This window comes from Poromitra crassiceps (assembly GCF_964638095.1).
Source record: "Poromitra crassiceps genome assembly, chromosome: 9".
Classification (NCBI taxonomy): Eukaryota; Metazoa; Chordata; class Actinopteri; order Beryciformes; family Melamphaidae; genus Poromitra; species Poromitra crassiceps.
The window spans coordinates 56804104-56831248 of NC_139630.1; the positions used below are offsets into that span (position 1 = coordinate 56804104).

A 27145-nucleotide genomic window follows, 5' to 3' on the forward strand; every position below is an offset into this window, starting at 1 on the left:
CTATGGGAACTCCGACATTTAGGTCAGATGTAAGGTATGCAGGCTTATGTCGATCAACAGTCATTCAGTAGTGATAATACATGTTTGTGAAAGACATTGTATTTTGTATTTGCTTATTGTCAGCAACATGTTGTTTTCGTGAACACCAGTGCTCGAATAATATTGGAAAATGAATACTTTTGGAATCAGGGCTGCGTTCAGGAAAAAAAGTGCGGTACAAATGTTCAAAATGTGTTCTCACATGATTGTGTAGCCTGCATTAAAAAAGATCCATCCCTTACCATGGCAACAGGGATGTAGGGATGTCCACTCTCATCAGTTACCATGGCAACAGGGATGTAGGGATGTCCACTCTCATCAGTTACCATGGCAACAGGGATGTAGGGATGTCCACTCTCATCAGTCATTCACTCACAGGTAATAATAACAGCATAACAGAGATGCATTTCTTTCTTTTTTTATATATATATATATATATTTTCCATGATTTTTTTATCCCATTGTTATCCCCCATTAGTGCTAATTGAATTTATTTATCCTGGTTGCTGCTCCACCCTCTGCCGATCTGGAGGTTCACGCTATTCCAACCAGTTCCCCTCCCTCCGAACAGGCGCCCCTTAACGACCAGAGGAGGCACCACATTAGCAACCAGGATATTGCATGTTTTGGTGAGGGGGTTCCTATATGAAGGAAACCCCCAGGCGGCAAACTCCACACAGAAAGGCCCTTTTGACGACCCCACCCGGGCGGTGGGCACTCGAGGACATGCGGACGGGCACGCATTCCTTCAGCGCTCAGTGTCCCAGGTGAGAATCGAACCCAGGACCTTCTAGCTGTGAGGCGACAGCTCTACCACTGAGCCACCATGCCCCCAGAGATGCATTTCTGAACACTAGAGGTTTTTACTTAGTCATTCACAGTATTAGTGAGACAAACCATGATTCAAAGTTTCATAGTACACATCTGCTGAATATATTGTCCCGAAAAGGTCAACCACAGTCTAGACACTGATGACTCTTCGCCCTCACATGCATCAACACGCTTCTCGGCTGTCTTATTGATGTGGTCAAATCCACCGGACCCCCGCATTGAGATAACTGATAACATCTGATAGAAACGATAACCAAAACATTTAAACATTCCCATGGGAAAGAATGAATCAGAGAGACCATTTTGATTTGGTTTGTATTTTGTTGAATAAACTCCTTTTCACAGCACTTTTTGGTGTTTGATTTTCATATCTTGAAAAGAAAAGGTTTAATATTTTCTACCTCAAGTCTTTGCCCAGCCCCTCACATTTACCATGATCAATGATCATCTATTGTCATATCAGGGCAGTCTGGTTTTGAGCCTTACACTCCTTATTTGCTTGTGATCTAGGTATTGGTGTTTACGGAAGACTAACTTCTGCAATATACCTATCAGCTAAATATAAACAGAAATTCAGGGTTACCACGGGCCGAGAGAATTCTTTGAATTTGAGAAAAATGGGGCCTTACATAATGAATGGTTGGCCTTGAAAGTTGTTGATTATTTGCTCTTAAAATATAGCACCCAAAACATCCTGAGGAAAATTCTGTTAGGAATATTTGCTCTGATATAGCAGCAGTTATAAAATGTATGATTTCGCATGATTTCTTGACTTGAGTAATAAAAACAAAAACTCTATTATGTATAATTTTCACCGATACCATGGTGTCTTGCCCCCCAAAACATGCCAAATCTGAATCCTATGTCCTTGAATTTCATGAACCCCTGCAATATTTAACTTTTGTCTAACTGAGAAGCATCAAAACAGGAGTTGTGTTCACACAGTAAGTAACCTATGGGTGAAGTGAATGTCTTTCCATTTCTCTCTTCAGAAAAACAACTGTGGGTTATTTTGTCCTGATTGAGCAGATAATCACTAGCAGATGTTCTCCATAGTGTTCACTTATATAAACGGTGACTTGGCTAAAGATGTCTAGCTCGTAGACTGGAGACATTTGCTTGCATGGAAGATATATATTTATTCCATCCATTTAATATGCAGTCTCGCCGAGAACTCCATTTGGGTTTAGTCATGTTAAATTAAGCCAGACTGACAACTGGTGAGTCTATCTTTAAACGAACAAAAACGAAGAACTGTCGAGGTTTACTCAAGGATAACAGCATAATGGAATGCTGCCATCTGCTGGCTACACAATGTTTTTTTTCATTGTACAAAAATTACATGTAGACCTACATACCCAGTAAAACATAATGTATAACACACCATGCACAAAACAGTACACATACACACAAAAAGTAACGTAAAAAATAAGACTTTTCACCAGCTGCAACCCCACAGCACTTCCTTTTTCTCAGCTTCTTATGTGCCCCTTTACCCCCCCTTATGGGCGGACCTGTCCACTACACAACACTGTATTTACATAGGCTACGTTACATATTTGCGGGAATGAGAGGGATCTCACACTTGTACTGATGTCCAGCATGACTGGTGACGAGGGAAACATGAGTTTGCAGCAGAGGGGCACTTAGCCTGGGTGGTGGCAGCCTGGAGGTTGGGGTGGCTGGCCTGGGTGTCTGTGCCCAGCGGGGTGGTGCCGCTGGCGGCGCTCTCCTCCTCTCCTCTCCCCCTCCCCCCTCCTCTCCTCTTCCCTCCTCTCCTCTCCTCTCCCCCTCTCCCCTCCTCTCCCCCTCCCCCCTCCTCTCCTCTCCTCCCCCCTCTTCTCTCCCCCTCCCCTCCTCCCCTCTGCTCCTCTCCTCTCGTCTCCCCCTCTCCTCTCCCCCTCTGCTCTGGACCCACCCAGGTCAGCGGTCGCTTTTTATACACGCTCCCAAACAGCGCAGGACAACGCGATTGGCTGGCTCAGATTTGAACAGATCTGAGCCAATCAAATCGCGTTATCCTGTGATGACGTAATGTCCTGTGCCCCATGACTAACCTCGCGTCACCAGGCTCTTCTCGGCGAGAAAGAGCCTGGCTCCCGCCCACAATTGATTTTGTCACCCTACTGGTTCCCGCCTAGAGCCCGCCCTAGACCGGATGGCAGCGTTTCTAGCTCGTCAACTTTCACGTTAACTTGACAATTTGACCCAAGTATCAGAATCCTCTTTCACCGTTTTGACCGGTGTGTCAGGCGGTGGTGGCGGAGATGCCATTTTGCATAAACGTTTTGTTTTATGTAACGCTAGCTTTGTTTTGATCACACTCTAGTTTAGGTAACATCACCGCGTCAAGCTAACGGCAACAAAGACGTTGTTAGGCGCATTGCCATCCGGTGTTAATTCTGGGTCCGGGGTTTACGCCCCCATGACAAAAAGCGGGGTGGAAGGTGCCCAGACTACCCATGACCGGATGGACCATATATGGACTTCCTCCCCCCGACTTCCTCGTTCATCGCTGCTGACTGTTACTGCACTATCCGTCAGATCCCTTTGCAATACCAACCCTGTGCAATTCATAAAGGTACATGGACGTTACTCTGCAGAAACTACAGTAACAAAAACACGAATTGCTCTGTTTTTGGAGCTCTGCATGTCTGTGTTTGTCTAGTTAACGTTAGCTAACGGCTAACATTCGCTAGTTGGCCAACCAACCAGTAGCTAACATTAGCTAGCTAGCTTACCGGAAGCGATATTTTTTTCGGATGATGGCGAAGGCATAACCCACCCCTGGCCCTCTCTGCCTCTGATTAGTGGCAGCGTTATAAACCATAGATATGACTATATTAAAAACATAAACACACTGGCGTCTTTCATGCAGGCTAGCAAGCGTAACTGCTGTATGTCTGTCTGACCAGACTGTAGAAAGAGATGTAATGCAGGATAGCCAAGCGAATGTGTTTGGATGGAAGTTTGACGCTAGGCCAATCAGAGGCAGAGAGGGGCGGGTTATGCCTTCGCATAGCCTTCGCCATCATCCGAAAAAAAATATCGCCTCCGGGACAACAACGCTTCCTACCCAGCGTGTGCACGTCTTTCCGACAGGGGTGGTTGTTATGGCAACTATCAACAACAACAACAACAACTACTACTACTACTAACTACTACAAGACATAAAGACCGAAATAGGCTACCTTGTTAATGTGTCTGTCGGAGACACGGCCTAACGTTAACATTTAATATGAGCCGAATATCAGCCTGCGCTCAGCTATGTATACAGTAAGTAAACCGGATGTTCAGGTGGGTTGTGACGGTTGTTATTGTTGTCAAGTTAAAACTGTCTATAGCATGGTTTCTTACATGTAGCCTATATATGGAATTTGGCCTATAGACAGTTTTAACTTGACAACAATAACAACCGTCACAACCCACCTGAACATCCGGTTTACTTACTGTACTTACTGTACACACATAGGCCTATCTTTACATTTAAACATTTACATGCTGATCATTGCATGCTGATACAATTCAGGTGGTGGTAATGCAACATTTAAGGATGCCAACGCCATAAAACACAGAAGAAGAAGCTGAGAAAAAGGAAGTGCTGTGGGGTTGCAGCTGGTGAAAACCGCGATAGTAAAGTCAAACTTTGTCCTCCACCACCAAAAGAAAGTGCACCCATTATGCCACATCCAGTCTCCACCCTAGACATTCTCTAAATGAGTTACGTAACCTTCCAACCACGTGGTGTCGCTGTTAGTTTCCATGGTAGCGTTGCCGTTAGTCATAGAACCTTCTCTCTCGCCGTCGACATTTTGAATAACCTTTATTGTTCGCCGAATTTTGTAACATGTCAAACATGGGGGCACGAGTTGCTCGTATGTTCAGGAATTTTAACCTGGAGAATCGGGCACTGCGGGAAATCTCCAAGGAGAAGCCGAAAGCGGCGCCTCGACACACGGGCAGCACCCCGGCGTCTGTCCGCAGCTCTGACCATGAAGGTGAGTGGAGTCTGAAACGGCCTCATCCTCTTCAGCTTGTGTAACGTTAACAGACAGTCATGTCGGGGTCATCCCAGGTTGGTTTACAGACTTGACGCACATATTTATCTTAGCAACAAATCATCAAGTGCGTCCTTTTTGTCTTTCATCGGCAGATTCAACGGATTCAATCCACCAGAGAAACGACCCGCTCCTGTCGCTTCTGAAGTCTGTGTATGTGGAGTCGAAAGATCCAGCAGCACCAGAGGTCAGACATGGCTTAATTGGGGAGGGATGTATGCATAGAAAGGAGGACAAACATGCAGTCACAGCTAGCGTAGCAACTAGTGATACGAAATCCAGTGAAGATGAACACGCCCAGGACCTGATGTAACAGGGCAATGTGTTTGGCATTATACACGATCTAATGAGTCGAGGATGAACGCAGTTTACCCACTTCTTTGAAATGAGGTAGAGTTGACTCACCTTTTCAGATCTACTGCATCAATCAATGAGGGGAAACAAGGTTGGTGAACTAACGGTGCCGCGTCTATGTGCCGACAGGCCGCAGTGCCGACAGGTCGCAATGCCGATAGCCCACAAGCAGAACCAGCTGAGCGAGGCGGCGTGCAGCGTGTGGGGCGGACTGGGATCATAATTCAGGCCGGGCATTCAGGCCGGACGAGCTGCACAGCTCGTCCCCACTCGGCTCCACTCGTCTCTACTCGATGGATGTTTTGCTTCGACCGGCGCTCGATCGGCCCCCACCCACCCCCGCCCACAGCTGGTCGTCTAAAAATAGCGACCGCATATCTGTCCTTCGGCTATAACATAACGTTACAATTAAATCCATCCACAGAACTTTTAAACTGTTTATGAAATACTGGTGCCTCTAAATGACCTACAGTGTACATGGGCAAATGTGACAATCGGCCAAGAGAATGATATCACAGGCATGCTGCGCTGTGCGGGGACGGGAGAGGCGCAACAGAGTGAAGCCTCTACCCCGCAGCCTCTCACCAGGCAAGACCGGGGCTTCCAAACACCCGCTGCGGCCTAGCGGAGCGCTGCAGCCTCCACTCAGCTACAGAGCTCCCTGAGCGAGCAGCGGACTTTTTTCTCAGACAATTGAACACCCGCCACGATTTTATTTCACCGGAGGTGAAGGCAGCGACACAAAATACTGATGGAAATATACATAACAGAAGATAAGGTAAGACCACTAAACTGGTATGCAGCCGCCAGCATTGCATTGACAGTCAGTAGACAGAGTAAACACGATTCTCTCTGACCAATCAGTAGCCATCAGAGTTTTACGTCACCATTTGGGACCTACTCGCCAGCCCGAAGTACCCCGACGAGGCAGGGACCAAAAGTAGCACGACTCGGCCACAAAACAAACCGAGCTGGGCCGGTTTTTGATGGTGGGATGAGACCAAAAGTCGAGTCGAGCGGAGCGGGACCGCGCTACTAGCTGCTGTGGAATTGGGCCAAAGCAGGCCAGGCCGATACGGGCCGACGCGCGTGCCGGCGTCCGAAGGGCGGCGGCAGAAAATTTGGGGCGTTTGAAGCTCAATTTGGGCCGTTTGAAGCCCAATTTGGGCCGTTTGAAGCCAGATTTGGGGCGTTTAAAGCCAGATTTGGACTGTTTGAAGCCCGATTTGGGCCGTTTGAAGCCCAATTTGGGCCGTTTGAAGCCCAATTTGGGCCAAGTCCAATTTTACAATGAGATGCACCCACTTTAAACCTGAATAAAGTAATAAAACCACTAGTAAACCAGTAGGCGGCGCCTGGCCTGCTGTTCAGTGAGTGGCCTGGCCTGGCTTGCAAAAAAAAAAAAAAAATTTTTTTTTTTTTTGGCAGGCCAGGCCAGGCCACCGGGCATTTGCCCGACGTGCCCGATTATGCAGTCCGCCACCGTGGAGCTATACCTCTCCCAGCCCCCACGCCAAACTTAACCTCCCCCCATGCCTAAACCTAACCTCCCCCAGACCCTAACCCAAAACCTAACCTCTCCCAGCCCCCACGCCAAACCTAACCTCCCCCCATGCCATGCCTAAACCTAACCTCCCCCAGACCCTAACCCAAAACCTAACCTCTCCCACCCCCACGCCTAAACCTAAGGTCGGCATTGCGGGTGGTCGGCATAGCAGGTGGTCGGCATAGCGGGTGGACCCCGAACTAACTGGCGTTAGGTTACACCTTGCGTAGTTTACTTCCACCTCTGTAATTTACCACTACACCCCTGCCCATAACGGACTATACTTTTTACTGTGTGGACATCAAGTCAAGTCTTTTTCACAGCAGCCATTTGACGTGTCACAGCAGGGTAAACATTAAACAACACAGGTGTGTTCACATTTGGACCCCAGGAAGATCAGTCTCACCTTGGTGAAGACTAATGGGGATCCACAATCAACAATAAACATTATGCTCATAATTATCATTGCCTTGGCACTGGAACAACTAAACAATGTGACATTTTCACACTAACAAAAATACATAACTAGAGCTGGTTGTGAAGGAGGGAACATGCTCATCAAATGTAGCTTGTGGTATCTTGCCAAATACTCTAAAATCTACAATTAAGTATTTATGTACTCATGTAGTTTCTGAAATATTGTAGACTTATTTCTTATGCTTGATATTCACACAGATACCAAAGCTGGTGGAGAAAGAAGAGGAGCGCAGGGCGCTTAAGTTCAGCCTGCCCAGCGACCCGTACGGCCTGGTGGAGATCACAGACGTTCCCAGAGGAAAGCTCTCTCTGGTCGAGGCTTTGAAGGCCCTCAACAGCCACAAGTGTCAACCTCAGACCTGGACGGCGGAGAAGATCGCACAGGAGTATTCTCTGGACTTGAAAGAGACCAAAGCCCTTGTTGACTTCTTCATCCCCTTTGACGTTAAAATCATACCGCCCAAGACTGACAGCGCAAAGAGGATAAAGGCTTCTTAGGATAATGCTCTGGGCTGACTGCAGAACAAATATTGTCAATTTATTTATTTATGGGAAAAGATTTCAATGGGAGTGTGTTCAAGGTTCCATTTTGAAACAGTTCAGACATAAAAGGAAATAGGTGATTGTATTTAGGGATGCACCGATTGCCATTTTCTTGGCCGATTTCCGATTTTTGAATAGTCTGACTTGCCGATACCGATTTTTGCCGATTCCGATTTTTTTTTCTAAAAACAACAATTGACAGCTTACACAAACGTTTTTGTAACTTTGTTTGAAAATTAAGATTCATATAACAATTCTTACATGTAATGGGGATCCAAATAAACAAATAAACACTTCTTATCATTTGCATTAAGTAGGACCATCTCACTCAAACACATCTCAAAATAAAAGTGTTCCAGGTTAGGCTACTGGACAGAGATTTTTTGTGCAAATACAATGAATACAAAAATTAAATTAAATCCAATAGCCTATATCCCACAGCTATCATGCATTTACTTTTCCAAAAGAAAACAGGTGCAACAGAACATCAAAATGATCCATGGACAAGGAGTTTATAGACTGGCTCCAGACCAGTCCTCTTGAGTAGAGGGGAAATGAGTTTATGAGTTACAGTAACGATCTTCAGTCTGAATATCAGGCGGAGTTTACACACAGTCCGAAGTTTGGTATGCGTATTTTTATCTGCCATCCGAAAAAATATCATCACGCACAGAAAACGTTGCACACTTGTGAGTCCGATGCATTTTTATTATTATGTCCGTCGTTCTTATGTCGTTCTATTTGCAATACGAAACAAATAGTCTCTCCTGTATCCACCACGTTGCAACATGAGTGACAGGCTGAGGCAGCAGCGCTGATGTGGAATGGAAAAGGCAGGTCGGGGAATGGTTATACTGGACACAATGCTCACGTTCACCTCGCCAAGCCGGCTGTGCGCGGCGGGTTGCTGGAGCACCGCTTCCCGGGGAGAGAGAGCAGAGAGAGAGGGGCCAGTGAGGTGAAGCGAGCCGCTCAAACTGGACTCCAGCCGAGCGGGACTCAGCCGCACCTCTGTCTCCACGGCTTATTTTCGACTTGCATGTGTGACAAACTGTGAGCTTTGTCTACTTCACTGACGGTGAAAAAAATCCACAACGAGGAAGGTATGCTGGCGTGTGTGGCGTGGTGGCTGGGTGCCTGTCTCGGTGCTTTGGGGTGCTCGCACGTCATGTGAAAATCGGCTCACAGAATCGGCTATTTAGAGTGACCGGCGCAGATCACCGATCGAGGCCGATCACGTGGAAATCGGCCATTTCCGGTCACGTGCCGATCGATCGGTGCATCCCTAATTGTATTAGGGCTGCAACAATTGATTGATTAGTTAACTATTAAATATTCATAATCGATTCATATAATTATATATATATATATATGCGCAATAATACTCTGATTCCAGCTTCGTAAAAGTTAATATTTTCTGATTTCTTTACTCTGACAGTTATAAGTATTTGGGTTGTGGACAAAACAAAGCATTTGACGTCATCTTGGGCTTTGGGAAACATTTTTTTTTACATTTTACAGCATTTTATAGACCAAACAACTAATCTATTAATTGAGAAAATCAACAGATTATTTGAAAATGAAAATTGTTTGTTGTAGCCCTAATGTTTATTTGTCTAAATGAAGGTGTAAGCAATATTTCAAACTACGGTATACATAAACATTTTTGTTCAACAGTATTGATGTGAAGCTGTTGACTTGAGTATGTTAATTTAATCATTAATGTAGCTGGGTAATCTCTGTTGTATGTCAGATGTCGAATGTTATGTCAGTAGTTAGGACACTGCATATACACACACACAATATTTTTAAATAAAGTACTTTATTTGGGCGTTTCAGTAAATTCTGCATTCTTATATGTTGTGAAGTATGTGGTGTCAGTGAGAGGTTGTGCTCTGGTAGCGAGATGGTGAGTAAACTGTAGATTGAGTCTAATTACAGTCTAAATTCACACTGAATGAGTATTGAATTAAACCAGACAGGAATTAAATTTAAAAATAAGTACAGCAAACCTTTTCTGACAGATTAGTCATCTGATGTTTCTTTCATGTAAACTGATGATCTCCATCTTCCAACCATCATGAACAGCCTCCACTTTTCCTACATCTCAAGGAGCTTCATGAGGCATCTGATGCACCTTTTCAATAGCAAAATATGACAATATGTTTTAAGACCTCAAGGCTTTCATCACATCAGTGATAGAGGGGTGTAAATCACAAGTTTCATTGTGATACGATATTGTATAGATTATTTTGACAATATTTGCTGATATTACAAAGTCTGCCACAATAGGATTTACATTCAATTCAGGGGTCTGCGATCAATATGAGACGATGGCATATGCCCATTTAACACAATCAGAACAATAGCTAAAAAATGTAATACCTCATCAAATGGCGAGTAAGACTTTCTAATACTTAAGGGTCTTAATTTTTGCTAAATTGATTTATCAACTTTTAAAACTTTTCAAGACCCTGCGGATACCCTGTCTAAATTGAACAATGGAAATGCAGGATAATATAAGAAACAAACGTAACTTGCAAATAATATTCCCTCATTTGACAATGTTCTCACAATATGTTTCCATTGATAGACAATTGTAATATAGAAATATTGTCCAGCCCAATATTAAGTGAACTCTGCTGTGTGGACTATCATGTGTCTCTTCAAGGCTCCTTTTTGACCAAAACATTTCCCACAGACTGAGCATTTAAAATGTTTATCTCCTGTGTGGACTATCATGTGTTCTTTCAAGGCTCCTTTTTGACCAAAACATTTCCCACAGACTGAGCACTTAAATGGTTTATCTCCTGTGTGGATTCTCATGTGTTTTGTAAAGTTTCCTTTTTTACCAAAACTGTTACCACAGACTGAACATTTAAATGGTTTATCTCTTGTGTGGACTATCATGTGTTCTTTCAAGTGTTCTTTACGACCAAAACTGTTACCACAGACTGAACATTGAAATGGTTTATCTCCTGTGTGGACTCTCATGTGGTCTTTCAAGGTTCGTTTTTGACCAAAACTGTTACCACAGACTGAGCACTTAAATGGTTTATCTCCTGTGTGGGCTATCGGTTTATCTCCTGTGTGGGCTATCATGTGTTTTTTCAAGGTTCCTTTATGACCAAAACTGTTACCACAGACTGAACATTTAAATGGTTTATCTCCTGTGTGGACTCTCATGTGGTCTTTCAAGGTTCCTTTTTGACCAAAACTGTTACCACAGACTGAACATTGAAATGGTTTATCTCCTGTGTGGACTCTCATGTGGTCTTTCAAGGTTCTTTTTCGACCAAAACTGTAACCACAGACTGAACATTTAAATGGTTTATCTCCTGTGTGGACTCTCATGTGGTCTTTCAAGTTTCCTTTTTGACCAAAACTGTTACCACAGACTGAACATTTAAATGGTTTATCTCCTGTGTGGACTCTCATGTGTTGCTTCAAGTGTACTTTTTTACCAAAACTGTTACCACAGACTGAGCACTTAAATTGTTTATCTCCTGTGTGGACTATCATGTGTTCTTTCAAGGTTGTTTTTCGACCAAAACATTTCCCACAGACCGAGCATTTAAATGGTTTATCTCCTGTGTGGACTCTCTTGTGTCTGTTCAAGTCTCTGTTATGAACAAATATTTTACCACAAACTGAACAACTTAAGTGTTTATTCCTAAGAACTTCACTGTTTTTCTGTGAATCTAAACCTGGCTGAGGTTGACTAGTTTCCATCCAATCATCGTCGTCTTCAGTCTCAGAAGATTCTGAAGTCTTGCCAGCGCTGGCTGGTTCTGATACTCCACAGTCCTCTCCATCAGCTTCTGTATTCATCTGTTCAGTTGAGCTGCTGGCTAGAGGCTCTGCCTCTCTCTTCTCCTCAGTTTGGCTTTGATGAAGCTGTGAGGACTGAGGTTTCTCTTCATCATCTTCACTCTTCACAGGAACAGGAGTGAATTTGAACTGTGTGATTTCAGCCTCCTCCAGACCTTGAGGCTGCTCTCCCTCCTGACTGACGCAGAGTTCATCCTGTTCCTCTTTAATGTGTAGGGGCTCTGGGTCCTCCTGAAGCTGGTCTCCATTCTGACTGACCCAGAGTTCCTCCTGTTCCTCTTTAATGTGTAGGGGCTCTGGGTCCTCCTGAAGCTGGTCTCCATTCTGACTGACCCAGAGTTCCTCCTGTTTCACTTTAATGTGTGGGGGCTCTGGGTCCTCCTGAAGCTGGTCTCCATTCTGACTGACCCAGAGTTCCTCCTGTTTCACTTTAATGTGTGGGGGCTCTGGGTCCTCCTGAAGCTGGTCTCCATTCTGACTGACCCAGAGTTCCTCCTGTTCCTCTTTAATGTGTAGGGGCTCTGGGTCCTCCTGAAGCTGGTCTCCATTCTGACTGATGCAGAGTTCCTCCTGTTCCTCTTTAATGTGTGGGGGCTCTGGGTCCTCCTGGTCCAGACTGGGGCTCCACTCCTGCAGCTCAGGGGGAACTTCTTCTTTAATGGCCAACAGCTGCTGGAGGTCTGGAGGTACAGCTACTCTGTGTAACCGCACTACAGGATTTAAATCAATGTCCAGCAGTGTCCAATAGTGTTGCTCGTTCTTTTTGGAACAAGAACATTCTAGCCTGATATCAGACTGAATGGTTACCTCGTTACACTCCATTTCCTTCTTCAGAAGCAGTGAACTCAGTGGAGTGGGAAGATCTGAATGTCTGGACTCAGGCAAAGAATCCTCCTTGTACTCTGCTATCTTCTAACAGCCAAAATATCTCTTAAACGGCCGCAGCGAGTCGCTAGTTTACCAACACTGACAGGTTTTGGACATTTCCATAGTGACACAGCAACTTTTCCTCCTGAACGTTTTACTGACAAACGTTGTTCTTCAAAGCTACAATAAACGTTAGCAGCACCTTAGCTTCACAGCTAACTCAAGAGTCCATTAGAGAGGAGCCTCTTCTTCCCCACTCTCCTCGTGCTAAACGGAACGCGGTCTCCAGTTTATATATTCGTGATAATATCATCCATTCATACATACCGTCTGCTGTTGGTCATTAAGTTGTAAACTATACTAATGAAAGGGGGCTGTCGGTCAGGTAGACGGCTCAAGAATATGTTATATTTACACACGCTGGCCATGGCCTGTTCCGAGGTAGCCGCGCCAGCTGGGAGAAGTATTCTTCTTCAGATAGCTTTCCGGCAGACTAGATGCCTTACGGCACATTGCTGCCTCCCACTGGTCAGAAATATTACTGTTTATGGTGTTTAGTCATCCTGTGGCCGCGATGAATTCAAGGACTGATTCTCAGTGGGATTCAGCACAGCAGGCTCTTGAGACAGTCTTTGTGCCCAGACTTCATACAGCAGCTACAGCCGTTCTCTTTCTTGTTTGTAACATGTACATGCCATGAGTTGTTGAGTTTGTTCTTTTTCAGCCGGGAACAACTTTATTTACATTCGTTCACATACAGGACGCGTGACGTCACAGCAAAAAAGAAAAAGAAAGGGGGGACGTGGTGGGTTACAGCCAGACACCCAGAAATGCGGAACCCCACAGCAGTTAACTAGCATGAGTCGTTCCAAACAAACCTTCTCAAAAACTATAGGCTACATCACATCGCTTATATTTTTCTGAGTAGGCTAATGGCAGAAGTAGGCCTAGCTCAAGAGTTTGATGTAGCCTATAATATAGCCTATGCATGTCGTGTTAAAGTTGTTGTGTGAACTGACACAGTTTTTAGAATGTAAACAGAGTCAGCCGGCTAGAGTCAGACGCTCAAGCTCACGCTCCAGTGACACGGTTTGTTTACCAAAATGCTGCTCGGCTGATTCCTCTATAAAACAGTACAGTAGCCTACATCGCAGAGATGGGCAGTATTTTAAATACATGTATTTCAAATACGTATTTCAAATACATTTGTGTATTTTGTAATTTGTATTTGGCTGGACCGAGAAAAATAAGATGTAATTTGTATCAAGATACTTTCAGACCTTGTATTTTGTGTATTTTAAATACATAAAATACTTTTTTCTTTAATTTTATGTCATTTTATTCTCGAATTGACACATTCTTACCATTGACACAGGTTTAAACTGTGGAGAAAAATGTTTTGACATGTCACTTCTACTCTACCTCTGATTGGCTTACCCTCAGAACAAACTCAACCACAAATCAGAGGCAGAGTACGGTGGGTCTTGAGTCAGACTTCACATCACTTCTACGTCTAGTATGAAGCCTTGTATTGGTGGAAATTCCCCCAGAGATAAATTACTAATATAAATTGATGATTAGATATTGCATGCACTGGCCTATTTGCAAATGAAACGGTTTACTGCATATTCAAACCAGTGTCTCATATTAGAAAGACACAACTAATTATCTTCTTAATTAAAATTGGAAAAGTGGGTGGCAGTGTGTGTGGCGGCAGTGTGGGTCATGATTGTGATGTCATCAGTGATGTCACTCGATCAATTGTGATGTCATCAGTGATGTCACTCGAGCCACTGATTGCCCAACTGTGATGTCACTCAGGCAGTTGTGATGTCATCAGTGATGTCACTCGAGCAACTGTTTGCCCAACTGTGATGTCACTCAGGCAGTTGTGATGTCATCAGTGATGTCACTCGAGCAACTCTGATGTAGTATGAGCCGATGGCGCACATTTGCACGATGGCACCAAGGTGGGTGGGCGGTGTCTGCCTGTCTGTCAGTCATGATTTTGGGAGCCCGTGGAGCCGGCCATAACTGCAGCCATGGCACATCATCTCCAGGGATACTGTTATGTCAGATATCTAGGGATTGATGAATTGACTAATTGTTGCAGCTCTTTATCGGTTTTTATAAAATGTATTTTTATGTATTTTCAAAATACAAAATACATATTTGTATCTAAAATACTTTTTCAGACCAGTATTTTGTATTTGTATTGTGATACATTTTTTGAGCAAGTATTTGTAATTTTTATCAAAATACTTTATGATGTATTTTCGCCCATCTCTGTACATGGATCCATGTAGGCTACTACTTGTTGGAGCAGATAGGCTACTACATATAGGCTACATGTAGGCTACATACAGACAAAACCAATTGACCAAGACATTATGAATTTCCCAAATCAACAAGATCTGAAACCAAAAGTTATATGAATGAGCACAAACATAACATAATGAGAAAATGACTCCACCCCCTTTGCAAAAAGCACACAAAGGGGAAACATCAGCTCTAAACTTGTAGCCTACCTGTGTACAATTCTAATGTGAATTTAAGATAGGAATGGACTGTTAACTCTGACATTATTAATCTTTTAAACTATAAGCAGGGAGAATATGATATCAATATCATCTTTTTCTTCTTCTTCCAGGTTTCAAATTTGTACCAGCACTTATATTTATGATCATTATAGCGCCTATTACAAATAAACTAACAATTAACAAGTACGAGTCCTCGTCCCTAGCCAACTGACTTCCGAGTCTGAATGCTCGAGTCCAAGTCAGAGTCATCCGTGTTCAAGTCCAGTTGAGTTCCGAGTAGCCCACTAGTACACACTACACTACAACACTGCCTTCTGTAACCCCCTATGAATCAAAACATCTATCCAACCTTCCTCATCTCTGACCTCCTAGCTGCGCCTGTCAAAGGAACAGGCAGAGGAAGAAAAGGGTTTGAAACTGAACATGAGAAACTCTCCGACTTCAGGATTAACCCATTGATACCTGATGCAGCATTTGTGTGTGTACCCCTTTAAGACCGCAAACCGCGTCTTAAAGGGGTACACACACAAATGAGGGATATACACGCAAATGCTGCATCAGGTATCAATGGGTTAAACAACACAACAGTAGTAATATTACAGTTACAGCAAAGTGCCACATCTGACTGCAAACCACACTGACATCATCTTCAGTCAACTAACTACGTGGGAGGGAAATGACCAGATCCAGTAGTTTGTCGATATTTTATTGCGTCTTAGTTACCAATTGGTTACATCAACAGTATGTGATGATAGAAAAATGCCAATACTAACTATTTAAAATATTTGTTTTCAAATACAATATATATACTGGTAGGCTATATAATATATTATAATATCCAGTTTAGGTTTAAGTTGCATGCCCACTGAAAAAATGCCCATCCCCCTTTATTATTATTATTATTTCTGATTGTGTTGACATTAATCAAATGTGTCATTTATCATTAGGACCAGACAGTGAGGTGCCTAGACTCATAAACTGCGTTACCCCTAATGCATTATATTATATATAGCCTAATGCATTGTGCTATATATACTATATAGCCTATCCCTATATATCGGGAGAGTACAAAGTAGCTCTATGTTTGATATGAGTAAAGAAAGGGCCTGTATAGTTTTGAATCAGGCCAGACAGACGTGATGAGAGCAGGTCCTCAGGTAGCAGTCTGCTGAAACTCTTCTGGGCTTGCATCGTGCACACACTCCACATTTTAAATGTGTACATTCATAAACAGAAGGCGGCTCAGCAGCCGGCTCACAGGAGCTGCTCGCATCAGCGTCCTGTCTCTGGCTGTATTCACACGCAAAAGTATCATGTTGTTTGTGGTGCAGCTCTGATCTTCTCATGGCTATCAACGAGGTCCAAAATAGACAAAAAAATAGTTTGTCTGTCTAAATAATGGAAAACACTATGTGATGAATTTGTACAGTATGTAGGCTATTAAGTATGCTATTTCTCTAAACATGGAGAAACCAGGTGAATTCATTTTTTCTTTGTAAGAGCAAATATGAGAAGATCGGGTTTGAGCCACAAAGAGCTTTTTTTTTCTGTTGCGGTGTGAATACAGCCTTGGTTTCAGTCTCCCCTCGGCTGGTGGGAATGGCATCCTCCATTCTACACCTTTCCTCCAAGGGCAACCACCTTCGCCACCACCTGGTCACATGAGAGAGAGAGAAGAAACAAGTAAACCGCTTGCATTACTTTCTGCATCTCAAGGATGGACTTTGTGTGTAGGGATGTGTAGGGTGTAGGTATAGTTGCTTTGTAGTCGTTCACAAGCCAATAACTTTGATAACATCTAATACTGAGCTTATTATATCATGCCAGCAATCACTTTTAAACATTTTTCAAATGATGTACAGTATATCTCATTGTGGAATTCACATACAGTGTACACTCTCCTTTGCTTTCACAAGTCTATTCCTGATGGAGAGACTGAGGCCTAAATGTTCTAGGGAGCATTGAGGGTTTGTCTCGGTGTAGTCTCGGTTTCCAGACGTTTGGTGAGCGGCGCCAACAGCGCCACCTAACCACCAAACGTCTGGGAATTTCACTGTCAAAACGGCCGGCAGCAGACACGCCTACATTTATTATTAGAATTTTATTTGGTAGCGGCAATGCAATGTTTCATAGTTCCAATATAGAGCAAGACACTGATGTGCTGCAAAGAGAGTTTATACCTGTTGTTTATTTTACAATAATTTTTCCTACCCGGAAGGGGTGCGCTTGCTACTGTGAACTTGTGTGAAGTCATCGGCAGGCTCTGTAACGTAGCCTCGGGAGTCGGGCTTATCGCTGGGGTAAAAGACCTCTAGCCGCCGGGGCCGGATGAAACACGTCCTATTAACAGGTTGTGTTTGTTTCGAAGTGATTAATATGTTTCTCCGCAAACGCGGCGATGTTTTGCGAGACACCAGTTCTGCATGAGCGTCACTGCCCCCAGAAAGCAGGCCCGCCCACAACACTCATGATTGGTTCTCCGATGCAAGGCTTCCAACAGCACCACCTAACGTTATGAAAAGATTTAAATAGTAATATTCTCAGTCTTACAGTAGCGAAACGGATTAAGACTGAGGGCTGAGTCTAGTCTCGGTGGAACAGAGAGAGGACCTCGCATAGTAATTAAATTTCACATTTTAAGCATTTAATTGATGCTCTTGTGACACAATGAGTGCAACAGTAGAATACACTTTACTTCCTGGGCCACCATCATTACGCCAGGGTCAGAGCTACAGTATCATGTCAGATGGGAATATTTATCTGGCTTGTTTATTTAGCCTTATGCAGGGTATAACAGCATGTAAAAGAGGAGGTGTTGTTGTCTAATGTGAAACCAAAAGCTGAAATTAAAGCAGGGTGGATGTGGAACCCAAACCAAAATGACCCCGCACATCACTATGTAAAATAATGTGTACGTGTCTTTTGGGAAGTACTGCGTGAGTACTACACGTTTTTGTACTACATCGAATCCTACATTATGACTGAGATGAGTCTGTAAAACATGACCGACCACGCACGCACGCACGCACGCACGCACACACACACACACACACACACACACACACACACACACACACACACACACACACACACACAGTGGCTAACCTGTTCGACTTTAGGAAAACTCCCCTCCTCCAGCTTGGAGTAGACCAGCTGACCGTTTACTGTCACCTCAAAGCTGTCTGTGGGACGGAAATGAGGCAATGATTGTAAAAATGCAACAACAACGCAAGAGATGTGAACATGTTTGGTAATGTGTGTTTCAACATAACGGCTATATGTTTGCAATCAAACGGGTTCCCTTCACCACAGCTTAATGGGACTTGAATACACAGCATAGATATAGCCTCGTACTGTACATGATATATACGGTAGTTCAGTTCTTGTTGAATCTGCATTTGCAAATCAAATTTCGGGGCATGGCTTGCCGTAATTTGCAGATTTTTGAGACTTTTGGTTTCACTTATGAGGGTGGGCAAATGCCATTTTAACCATTTCTATGACAAATACGTTGCTTCTAAAAAATCTAAAACCTTTGGTAGCTTTTGTGAAAATCTGTGTGACACCCACCCCTTCCCCAAAAACATTTGTGGATGGTGAAACATAATAATAGTTTATTATTTGTATCATATTGTTATTTCTAAATACTGAAACACAATTGACTCCATAAGTTTAACTTCATTACGTTCCTATAGTGTGTATGTAGCCTGATCTGATGTCGGTGTGGAGGACATGTGAGCTTACTACGCCGCCCCTTGGTGCCGGACACCTCCGCATCAGGAACGCTCCGCTTTATGGCGGAGGCCAGCTCCTGGAAGCGACGGCCGTACCCTCATCCGCTACTGTAAACAAGAAGATGCACAACAAGATGAGTGCAGAAACAGCAAAAAGCTACAGACAAAAACTGAAATAGTCACAAGGTTGAAAAGACTGTCAGGGAAACAACTGATAATCTCTTCCACACTGAATCATGGGTTTAATAAAGGGAGAAGAGGGAACGATCTGAAGATCTCTTGTGTATTGTTCCATACAAAAGGGGAGAAAAGAAAACTGGTTTATTAAGCTTGTGGCTTAAAAGAGACTAGTCTTCATAAGAATGTCAACAAGCCAAAACAAACAAATGGCCGGGCAAAGCAGAAGCAGCAGGCCACAGAGAAAGGAAGGAAGGAGTGGGCGAGGCAGATCATCTGATCCGATCTGATCTGTCTCGGAATGTTTCTCTCGTTATGATTCATGCAAAATGGAAAGAAAAAGAAAGAATGCCACGAGTTTTAGCCGTTGAACATTATCAAAACTGCTTTGGACCAGGCCCCAAAACACCACCACCACGATCATCATCATCAACATCTGTCCACGTCAAGCTGACGACAATCAGGGGCAACTACTCTCACCCCCTGCATGAGACTGTGCCAGTGGTTCTCAAATGGGGGTCCGGGGACCCCCAGGGCTCCGTGGCACTTTGTGAGGGGGTCGGCGAAAAGTTTTCAGGAAAATAAAAATATACACTTTTCTTTTTGGCAAAAGCTTGAATAGTTCAACGAAAATATTTGATGCTTTAAATCTAAAATGGTTCATGGATTACATTCTAATCTAACAAACCTATCAATTTAAAAATCAAGCACGTTACCGTGGGAAACAACCCTTGTACCCCGCTAGTCCATCTGATGGACTTTTCCTGCATTCGCGTATGGGCCGTTTCGACAGTTTTTGAGTAAATGGTCTTAAACTAAGGCTAGGTATTTTTTTTGGGGTATTTGACAAAAATCAATCATAGTTATCATTTTTATACGCTCCTAAGACCTATTTTAAAAAATACTCCTCAATTTACTACTGGTCCATCTGATGGACCCATTGACTTCCATTGAAACCACTCTATTGGTACTCCCAGCAAATTTTCACAAAATTAATTTATTTCATTTATTTCAGCGGGCATCCTGGACCAAATACCTTGAACTTTGACCTTAATATCTAACCTTGGAGTTGGTAGAAATTTTGGGGGAGTTACATGGTCTCAAAGTCCATTGCATAGTTGTCCCATTGATTTCAATGTTAATTTTGCACAAAAAGAACTTTTTTTTTTTACTTCCAGCTAATTTTTCAAAAAATCATTATTTCCTTGATGTTACACATCTCACCTTGACTCAAGCGGTTAAAATTGTAGTTTCTAATGTGTTTGCCTATTTCCCCATATTCCCCCAGTTTTGGCATAGCAATCAATTCCATACAGTTTACATGAAATGTAAAAAAAACTGATTCCTATGCCAAAAATGGGAAAATATTAGAAAACTGAATTTGACAGTCCACACTACTGATTTGAAGCCTTTAGACCAGGATAGATGCTGGACTAAAGCTCGTTTGTGTTTTTTGGGGAAAATGGATGGAAGTCCAAAACATGCGCTTTTTGGATTTTTGGCTCAAAATATGAAAAAATACTATTTTTACAAAAATCACAAAAAATACAAAAACCCACTGATGATGTCACAATGTCTGTGACATCATCAGTAATGTCATCAGTGACATATTATTGACAAAAAATCATCTCATGACATCACTGATGATGTCATAGGCTAGTGATGTCATAGCTATTGTGACATCATGCCTGCGAATCTTTGATACTAGGCATCTTGCAGTGGTGACTTTTGTAAAACACCCCAACCTGCCCATAATATCAGACCCAAAGCCAGTTTGTCTTTATGGAAATGGAAAAAAAAATCACTTTTTTTTTTTATGTACTTTTTTTTTTTTTACTGTACTTACTGTACACTGGCATTTGAGGGGTTAAAATTCGAATAGGTATGAAATGTTGGTATGAGGTATTAGGGAAGAAGTTACCAATGAATTATAAACAGTCAAAAATTTAAAAATTTAAATTAATATTTATAAATTAGTACAGTATTCCTGTTAAGGTCCATCAGATGGACCAATAGTAAATTGAGGATTCCGCGGCATTGGGGTACAAGGGTTAAGCTTAGCCCAAAATCACAAATCAAAATGAGGGGGTCCCCGGTATATTTTCTATCTTGTAAGGGGTCCTTGGCTGAAAAACATTTCAGAACCTCTGCCTTAAGCAGCTCCTTCAGTGCCAGACTGATACACCCACGGTGTAAGGAGCGCTACGCATGTCCTTTGTCCCTATACGGCTGTCAGACTTTTTAACATCCAATAATAATTCAGCACAATATAGCACTGTTGTTGTTGTTGTTGTCGTTTTTATTGGTAACTATTGTTATTGTGTGCTGCTGGCTATAGTTTTGCACTTTACAGTGTTGCACTTTACATTCTAATGGATTTTGCTGCTGTTGCTATTGTTAGTTGTTGTTGGTAAGTATTGTTGCTGTTCTTATCTTTTAGTGTGTGTATTGGATTTATCTTTGTGTTTATTTTTAGAGCTGTTTTTATGTCAGTGAGGTATATATACAGGCTGGCCACACCCTTGCTCAGGTGAGCTTGATTAGGGAACAGTGGGTGTGGCTAGATGATAACATTATAGCCTACATTAGCCTACAATGTTATCATCTAGCCACACCCACTGTTCCCTAATCAAGCTCACCTGAGCAATTTTCAGGGTGTGGCCAGCCTGTATATATACCTCACTGACATGAGTCAGTCTTTTAAAACCTGATGAAGGTCTAGCACCGAAACGTTGTTTCCCTATTTATCTTCTAATAAAGAGTTTACCAGTAAGGTCAGTGTCATGCGGGATTTTCTCTACTTTTAGTTCATTTTCCATCCTACGCACCTGATTTAAAGTTTTTTTTAGGTGTGCAACAGCTCTTTCACAGACAGAGCTGTTTTTATGTCTTCCTTGTGAGAGCTGCTGTAACGAGTAGCCTACATTTCCCCACTGTGGGATTAATAAAGGCAATCAATCAATCAAATCAATCATCATCATCATCAGAAAGTCAACATCCCAAGATCAGCTTAAAGCTGTTGTTTTTAATTCGTTTATTTTTTACATTCCTACATTTCGAGTATGAAAAGCCTTCTGGGCCAGGCTGGACCCACCCTGTGCTGGAGGAGGACAGATGGTCTACATGGCGGAATAGTTAATAGTTAAAAAAATTACATTGGTTTCCGTCAATAAACATGTAATAGTAACGTTAGCCTACTAGTGGCACTTTTGGTTTAAATTAGCCTAAAAGTATGTTCGAATGAATCGAGCAGAGCCACATCAAACTGAACGCTACAATCAGGAAGTGCCTGCAGCCTGAAGGCACATTCGGAGTAAATGTGTCGATATCGGTAACAATATAACGTTTACACTAAGGTTAACATTTAATTGAATTAGTGAAATCAAATAGGCTACTCACCAATATTCAACATGAACAACAACAGTCATGGTTTTGCAGTTGTTTTGCTTCTAAATAAGCAGCTGATATGTTCTGACTGACAAGACACTCGACCTGAACAAAGTAACTGCCGAGCGCCGAGTCATTATTAGGGTAAAACACACCCAGTGGCCAGCTCATGACTCAGCATTTTATCTGAAGATACCCCGCCCCCTTTTAAAAAAAATTCCAATAGGCTATCATTTCAGTTAGATTAATTTGGGAGGGTTACTTTTAAAATGTATTCCACCACAGAACACTGAATACATATATACCATAAAATGTAATTTGTTTTGTAACATATTCCATTTTTGGAAGACAAAGTCTTTTGGAATACTTCAAAATAGTGACTGTGTCACTTTGAACTTAGTTAACACCTGCTTAGTTAAGAATTACCTTATCGTCTTCAGAGGAAAGGTTATTCAACTACCTAAGTATACAGAAATGTATGTTTTGTCCTGCAACTGATACTGTTGAAAGAAAAATTGAATCGACAAAGAGAACAAGGTCGGGAGGAAAGTACACTTTGTGTGCACAGCGTGCTTCATATGAATTTTAGAGCAAATAAAGGAAAAGAAAAAAAAGTATTCCCTTTAAGTATTCTATTGTTGAAGTAACTATTTAGAATACCACCAATTTAAATTGTAACTAATTGAATCCAGTTATTCATATTCTGTATTTTAAAATACTGTATAAAATACTGTATATTCCATATATTGTATTCCGTTACTCCCCAACCCTGATTACCCTCCACTCCATCCCTGTTTTAGAGATGTGAAACACATCATCACATTATAATCAAGCAGGTGGGTCTGTGCTGGGGAAATAGTGGGCCTCATTCACAAAGTGACTGAGGATGATCCAGATGAGCAGTGGATCAGATTGGTTGGAGGCTCAGATGAACAGAGGTTTTTCTGTACGAGTACCAATACAGCAGCTGCTGACCAGCTGAGGCCCTCTGCTCAGACACCAGGCCCACTGTCTGCTATCGTGGGCATACTGTCAAGAATGTGGGCTTATTGTAGGCTACACAAGGTCAAATACTATTTCATTGACCAGTGGTTCTGAACGTGGGCTCTGGGGACCACCAAGGCTCCTTGAGGGGTTCCCCAGCATGAATTGTTAAACTTCACCATTATTTAATTTTTTTTACCAGAAGTTAACACAATTAGAGAATGCAGAAGAATGACTGTTTTGATCATAGTTTTTCGCTGTTATCTACCTAGTACAATACAGATAGTCATGGAATTCTGGATAAAACCATCTAATTCTCAGCTTTCGGTCCAAGACACTGACCTATATAAATATGGAAGCCATGTCTCCACCTCCTACTGGCAAATAACATACATTAACAAGAAGTGACACTCAATCGATCGCTCCATTGCAACATCAGCGCGCAGCAGCAGAGCTACGCCTCCCCCATTTTGTCCCGTAAGGAGACTAGTGAAACCTGTCCGTCTATGGTAAAAAACATCCAGTAAAATGTCCCTGCCTACTTAATTGCTGTACACAAGTACCTCTGCCAGTTGAAAAATGAAGAAATATTATGAATATGCATACTATTCTATTTACTTATTCAATCTATGAAATAATCAAAATAGAAACACGTTAAACATATTGTAAACATTCATTCTGAATTTCACATAATTTATAACAAGTACAGCACTTTGAAATCATGGGTTCAGATTTACAAATTCAATTTACTGATTTATTCAAAATAACACATATTTATTGATGAATGTTCAGCTCATACATATAAATTTTGCTGTAAAAAATAAATAAATCACTGACTACAACACTATATCCAGACCATTTCTAGAATAAAAACAAAAACAAAAATGTCAATGTAGAATTTGCAACCATGTATAAATCTACCCACAACAAACACTAATGTAAATGTAAATTCATGTAAAAATGTAGCAGCTGTTTACTGTCAGAGTTTCTGCAGTTAATTGCCAAACTTAGCTTATTTTTCAAATGTAAATTCTCCTTCCCGGCCATGGTTTCCTCTCTGTCTGCATTGTGCTGGTTTTGTTGTTGACGCAAGGCTGATTTTAGGGCCAAGATGGCAGTGGCGGTGCTGCTTTGGCGCTACCACAGCGCCTCAAGCGGCTGTTTCCAAAACTGCGTCTAAGTGTCGACTCTTTCCTTCCACGCTCCTTGTTACTGGTATGTAGCCAAAAAGTGAGGCCAAAATACTCCAGATTTGGTGCCATTTTTGGACCAGAGTCTGCGCAGTAGTGACCGGTGGACGGGACCGGAGTGCAGGTTCAGGCCCCCCTCTGAACTTTTTATGTAGCTGCTGGTTCCAGCTTTCCGTAGTAGTGCATTTATAGTCAATGGTCCAGCTCTGTAAATATGACACTTTAAGTTCTATTCATTTTTGACTTGTCACGCAAAAGTAACCATGTAGATTCCCACTATGAGGCCAGTTTATCAAAATGACACCCGTATGGAAATCTGATTTTCGTTGTCGGAAATTGAGGAACCGGGGGCCGGCCAGTCATCTCGGCTCCTAGCAGCCAGCTAGGCATCACATCACACATCACTGGTACTCGATGATATAATCCTCCTCCTCCGGTCCTTGAAGCTGCTCTCCCTCCTGACTGGTGCAGAGTTCCTCCTCCTGTTCCTCTTTAATGTGTGGGGGCTCTGGGTCCTCCTGGTGCTCAGCGGGAACCTCTTCTTTGATGACCAACAGCTGCTGGTGGTCTGGAGGCAAGGGGTACTGCGGGGCAGGAGGTGGAGTGGGGTATTGTTGTGGAGCTGGGTTCTGCGATGCAGGTACTGGCATGCGCGAAATCAGGTCCCGTAGAAGTGAGGTCTGACACTGCATCTCACACTGAATGTCCCTAAACATGGTGTTGTAGCTGTTCATATGCTCTGCACGCTGCCGTGCAAGCTCCGCCCTCTGCCGCTCTTCGTGGGCCCTTTGTCGTTCATCCCGAAGGTGCTCTCTCTCCTCCTCGACACGCTCCATTCTCATCCACAGCTCCTTCAGCTCCTTCGCCACCACCTGGCCTTTCGTCAGTTTCTGCTTTTTTGGCGGTGGCTCGCATACTACAGAACAGAGAAAAATAGAATACAACCTCTTAGAACACACACACACACACAAAAACATGGGGGAAAACATGTTAGGATTAAAAATAAAGACTGGGGGGTAGGGGTAGGGTTGAGTACTGAACTCTGTACTTTTACTGTGCGTTTACAGTGAACTAATTCAGCTCATTGTAACACAAGAATGACATTGAATTGAAATATTAATCAATATATACTGTATATATATATATATGGTTTGCAATTGTAACGTTTAATACAATAAAGTAAGATCTCACACAGAACATTTTGATTCTATATGCTGCCATCCCATGCTTGTTGATTTAATGATTGTTTTGCACCTGCTGCTCACGTTACAAATAGCCTATCTAGTTATAGGAATAATGCTTGGAAGTAGCCTACTCCTGGGACTACTACTTGCCTGAGAAGCAGGCGAGAGTAGTCGAGTGCAATCAGCCAATCAGAGGCAGAGAGAGGCGGGTCATGCCTTCGCCATCATGGGAAAAAATATCGCTCACGGTAAACACGAGCCGTCTTTTGGTGGTAGGTTAGTGTTTTGGGGTGTTTATTATCTGCCCTGGCTTTGTTTGTACACGTGTATGGTACCCCCCCCCCCCCCCCCCTAACAACAACACGTTTTTACCTGGTTGATCATCAGGCTCTGCGTCTCTACTGCTGTACCTCGTGGTGCTGGTGTCCGTCTCCAAACTGTTTACGTCGTTAGCCTTGGTCACAGTATTGCTCAGGCAGGAGGGCGTCGCTTCAGGAGGGGGTTTAGGCTCAGCAGGCCCTTCCAACTTGCTAACTAGTAGAGCAACCGGGTTTGCAGAATGGTCGGTCCCCCAAATCGTTTGGCACAAATCGAAATATGGCCAATCTAACCGACCTGCTTGGAATTTCTTCCGCAAGCTCTTTAGTTTGCTCGTGACCTGCCCCTTGTCCCGAACAAAGCCGCGCTCTTGCAGCTGTTTAGCCAGCTTCTCTAATAACGGCCCGTCCTTTACTGTCCCGGTTATATGGCGGTGGATCTCGTCTTCTGCTCGAAGAGTAAGCAGCTCCCGGATCTCTTTGTGGCCCCACATTCCAGACATGTTTGTCGTTGTAGTAGAGTTGTTCTTCTTTCCTTCATTAGCTGGTAACTGCAGCTAAAAGTCCGTCTGTTAATCTGTTCCGTCTCCCCGGCTTACCGTTTTAGATAGTCTGAGGTCAAAAGCGTAGCACCACGGTCATCCGGCGGAAACACACCGCGGTGTTCCGTTTCTACGGGGGACAAAGCGGAAACACCACCGGAAACACCACTGGGAGCTGCTCTACCGTTTTTTTTATTATTATTAACAACAATAGTATGACAAAGAGGAACTAACAAAATTTATACAACGCCAGGGATTACAGAAAAAACGTGGCAATTACAAAATGAAAATAAAGTGCAGTAAATAGGCCTACATAACGCTATATATATATATAAGGTTCACACACACACACACACACACACACACTCTTTCGTGCCCATGTTGGTAACGTGATGTCGGGGGGGGGGAGCAATGTGGAAAAGCTGATTGTAAATTTGTAAATGAGGGTCTGTAGCTGAAACAAGTATAGTTTATTAAGGAAAATGTAAATGTTTTTGTGCCCAGAATGATAGAACATTATAATGTATATGCATTCAATTATTAC

General features: G+C 42.9%; 1 protein-coding gene and 1 long non-coding RNA gene across 2 annotated transcripts; one reads left to right on the forward strand and one right to left on the reverse strand.

Annotated features, from left to right (window-relative positions):
• Nucleotides 1-4717: 4717 nt before the first annotated feature.
• ndufaf4 (NADH:ubiquinone oxidoreductase complex assembly factor 4) lies at nt 4718-9685 on the forward strand (the record flags this gene model as incomplete). Its single annotated transcript, XM_083643675.1, has 3 exons — nt 4718-4868; nt 5024-5115; nt 7504-9685. The coding sequence occupies 3 exons, from the start codon at nt 4718-4720 to the stop codon at nt 7801-7803; spliced, it is 543 nt and encodes a 180-aa protein (XP_083499801.1). The 3' UTR covers nt 7804-9685.
• Nucleotides 9686-15778: 6093 nt separating this feature from the next.
• Nucleotides 15779-22513, reverse strand: LOC310782888. The gene is made up of 4 exons (XR_014553055.1): nt 22397-22513; nt 18831-18928; nt 18192-18268; nt 15779-16739 (listed from the first exon to the last, which is right to left on the reverse strand). It is a non-coding gene; the product is annotated as an uncharacterized lncRNA (long non-coding RNA).
• Nucleotides 22514-27145: the final 4632 nt, after the last annotated feature.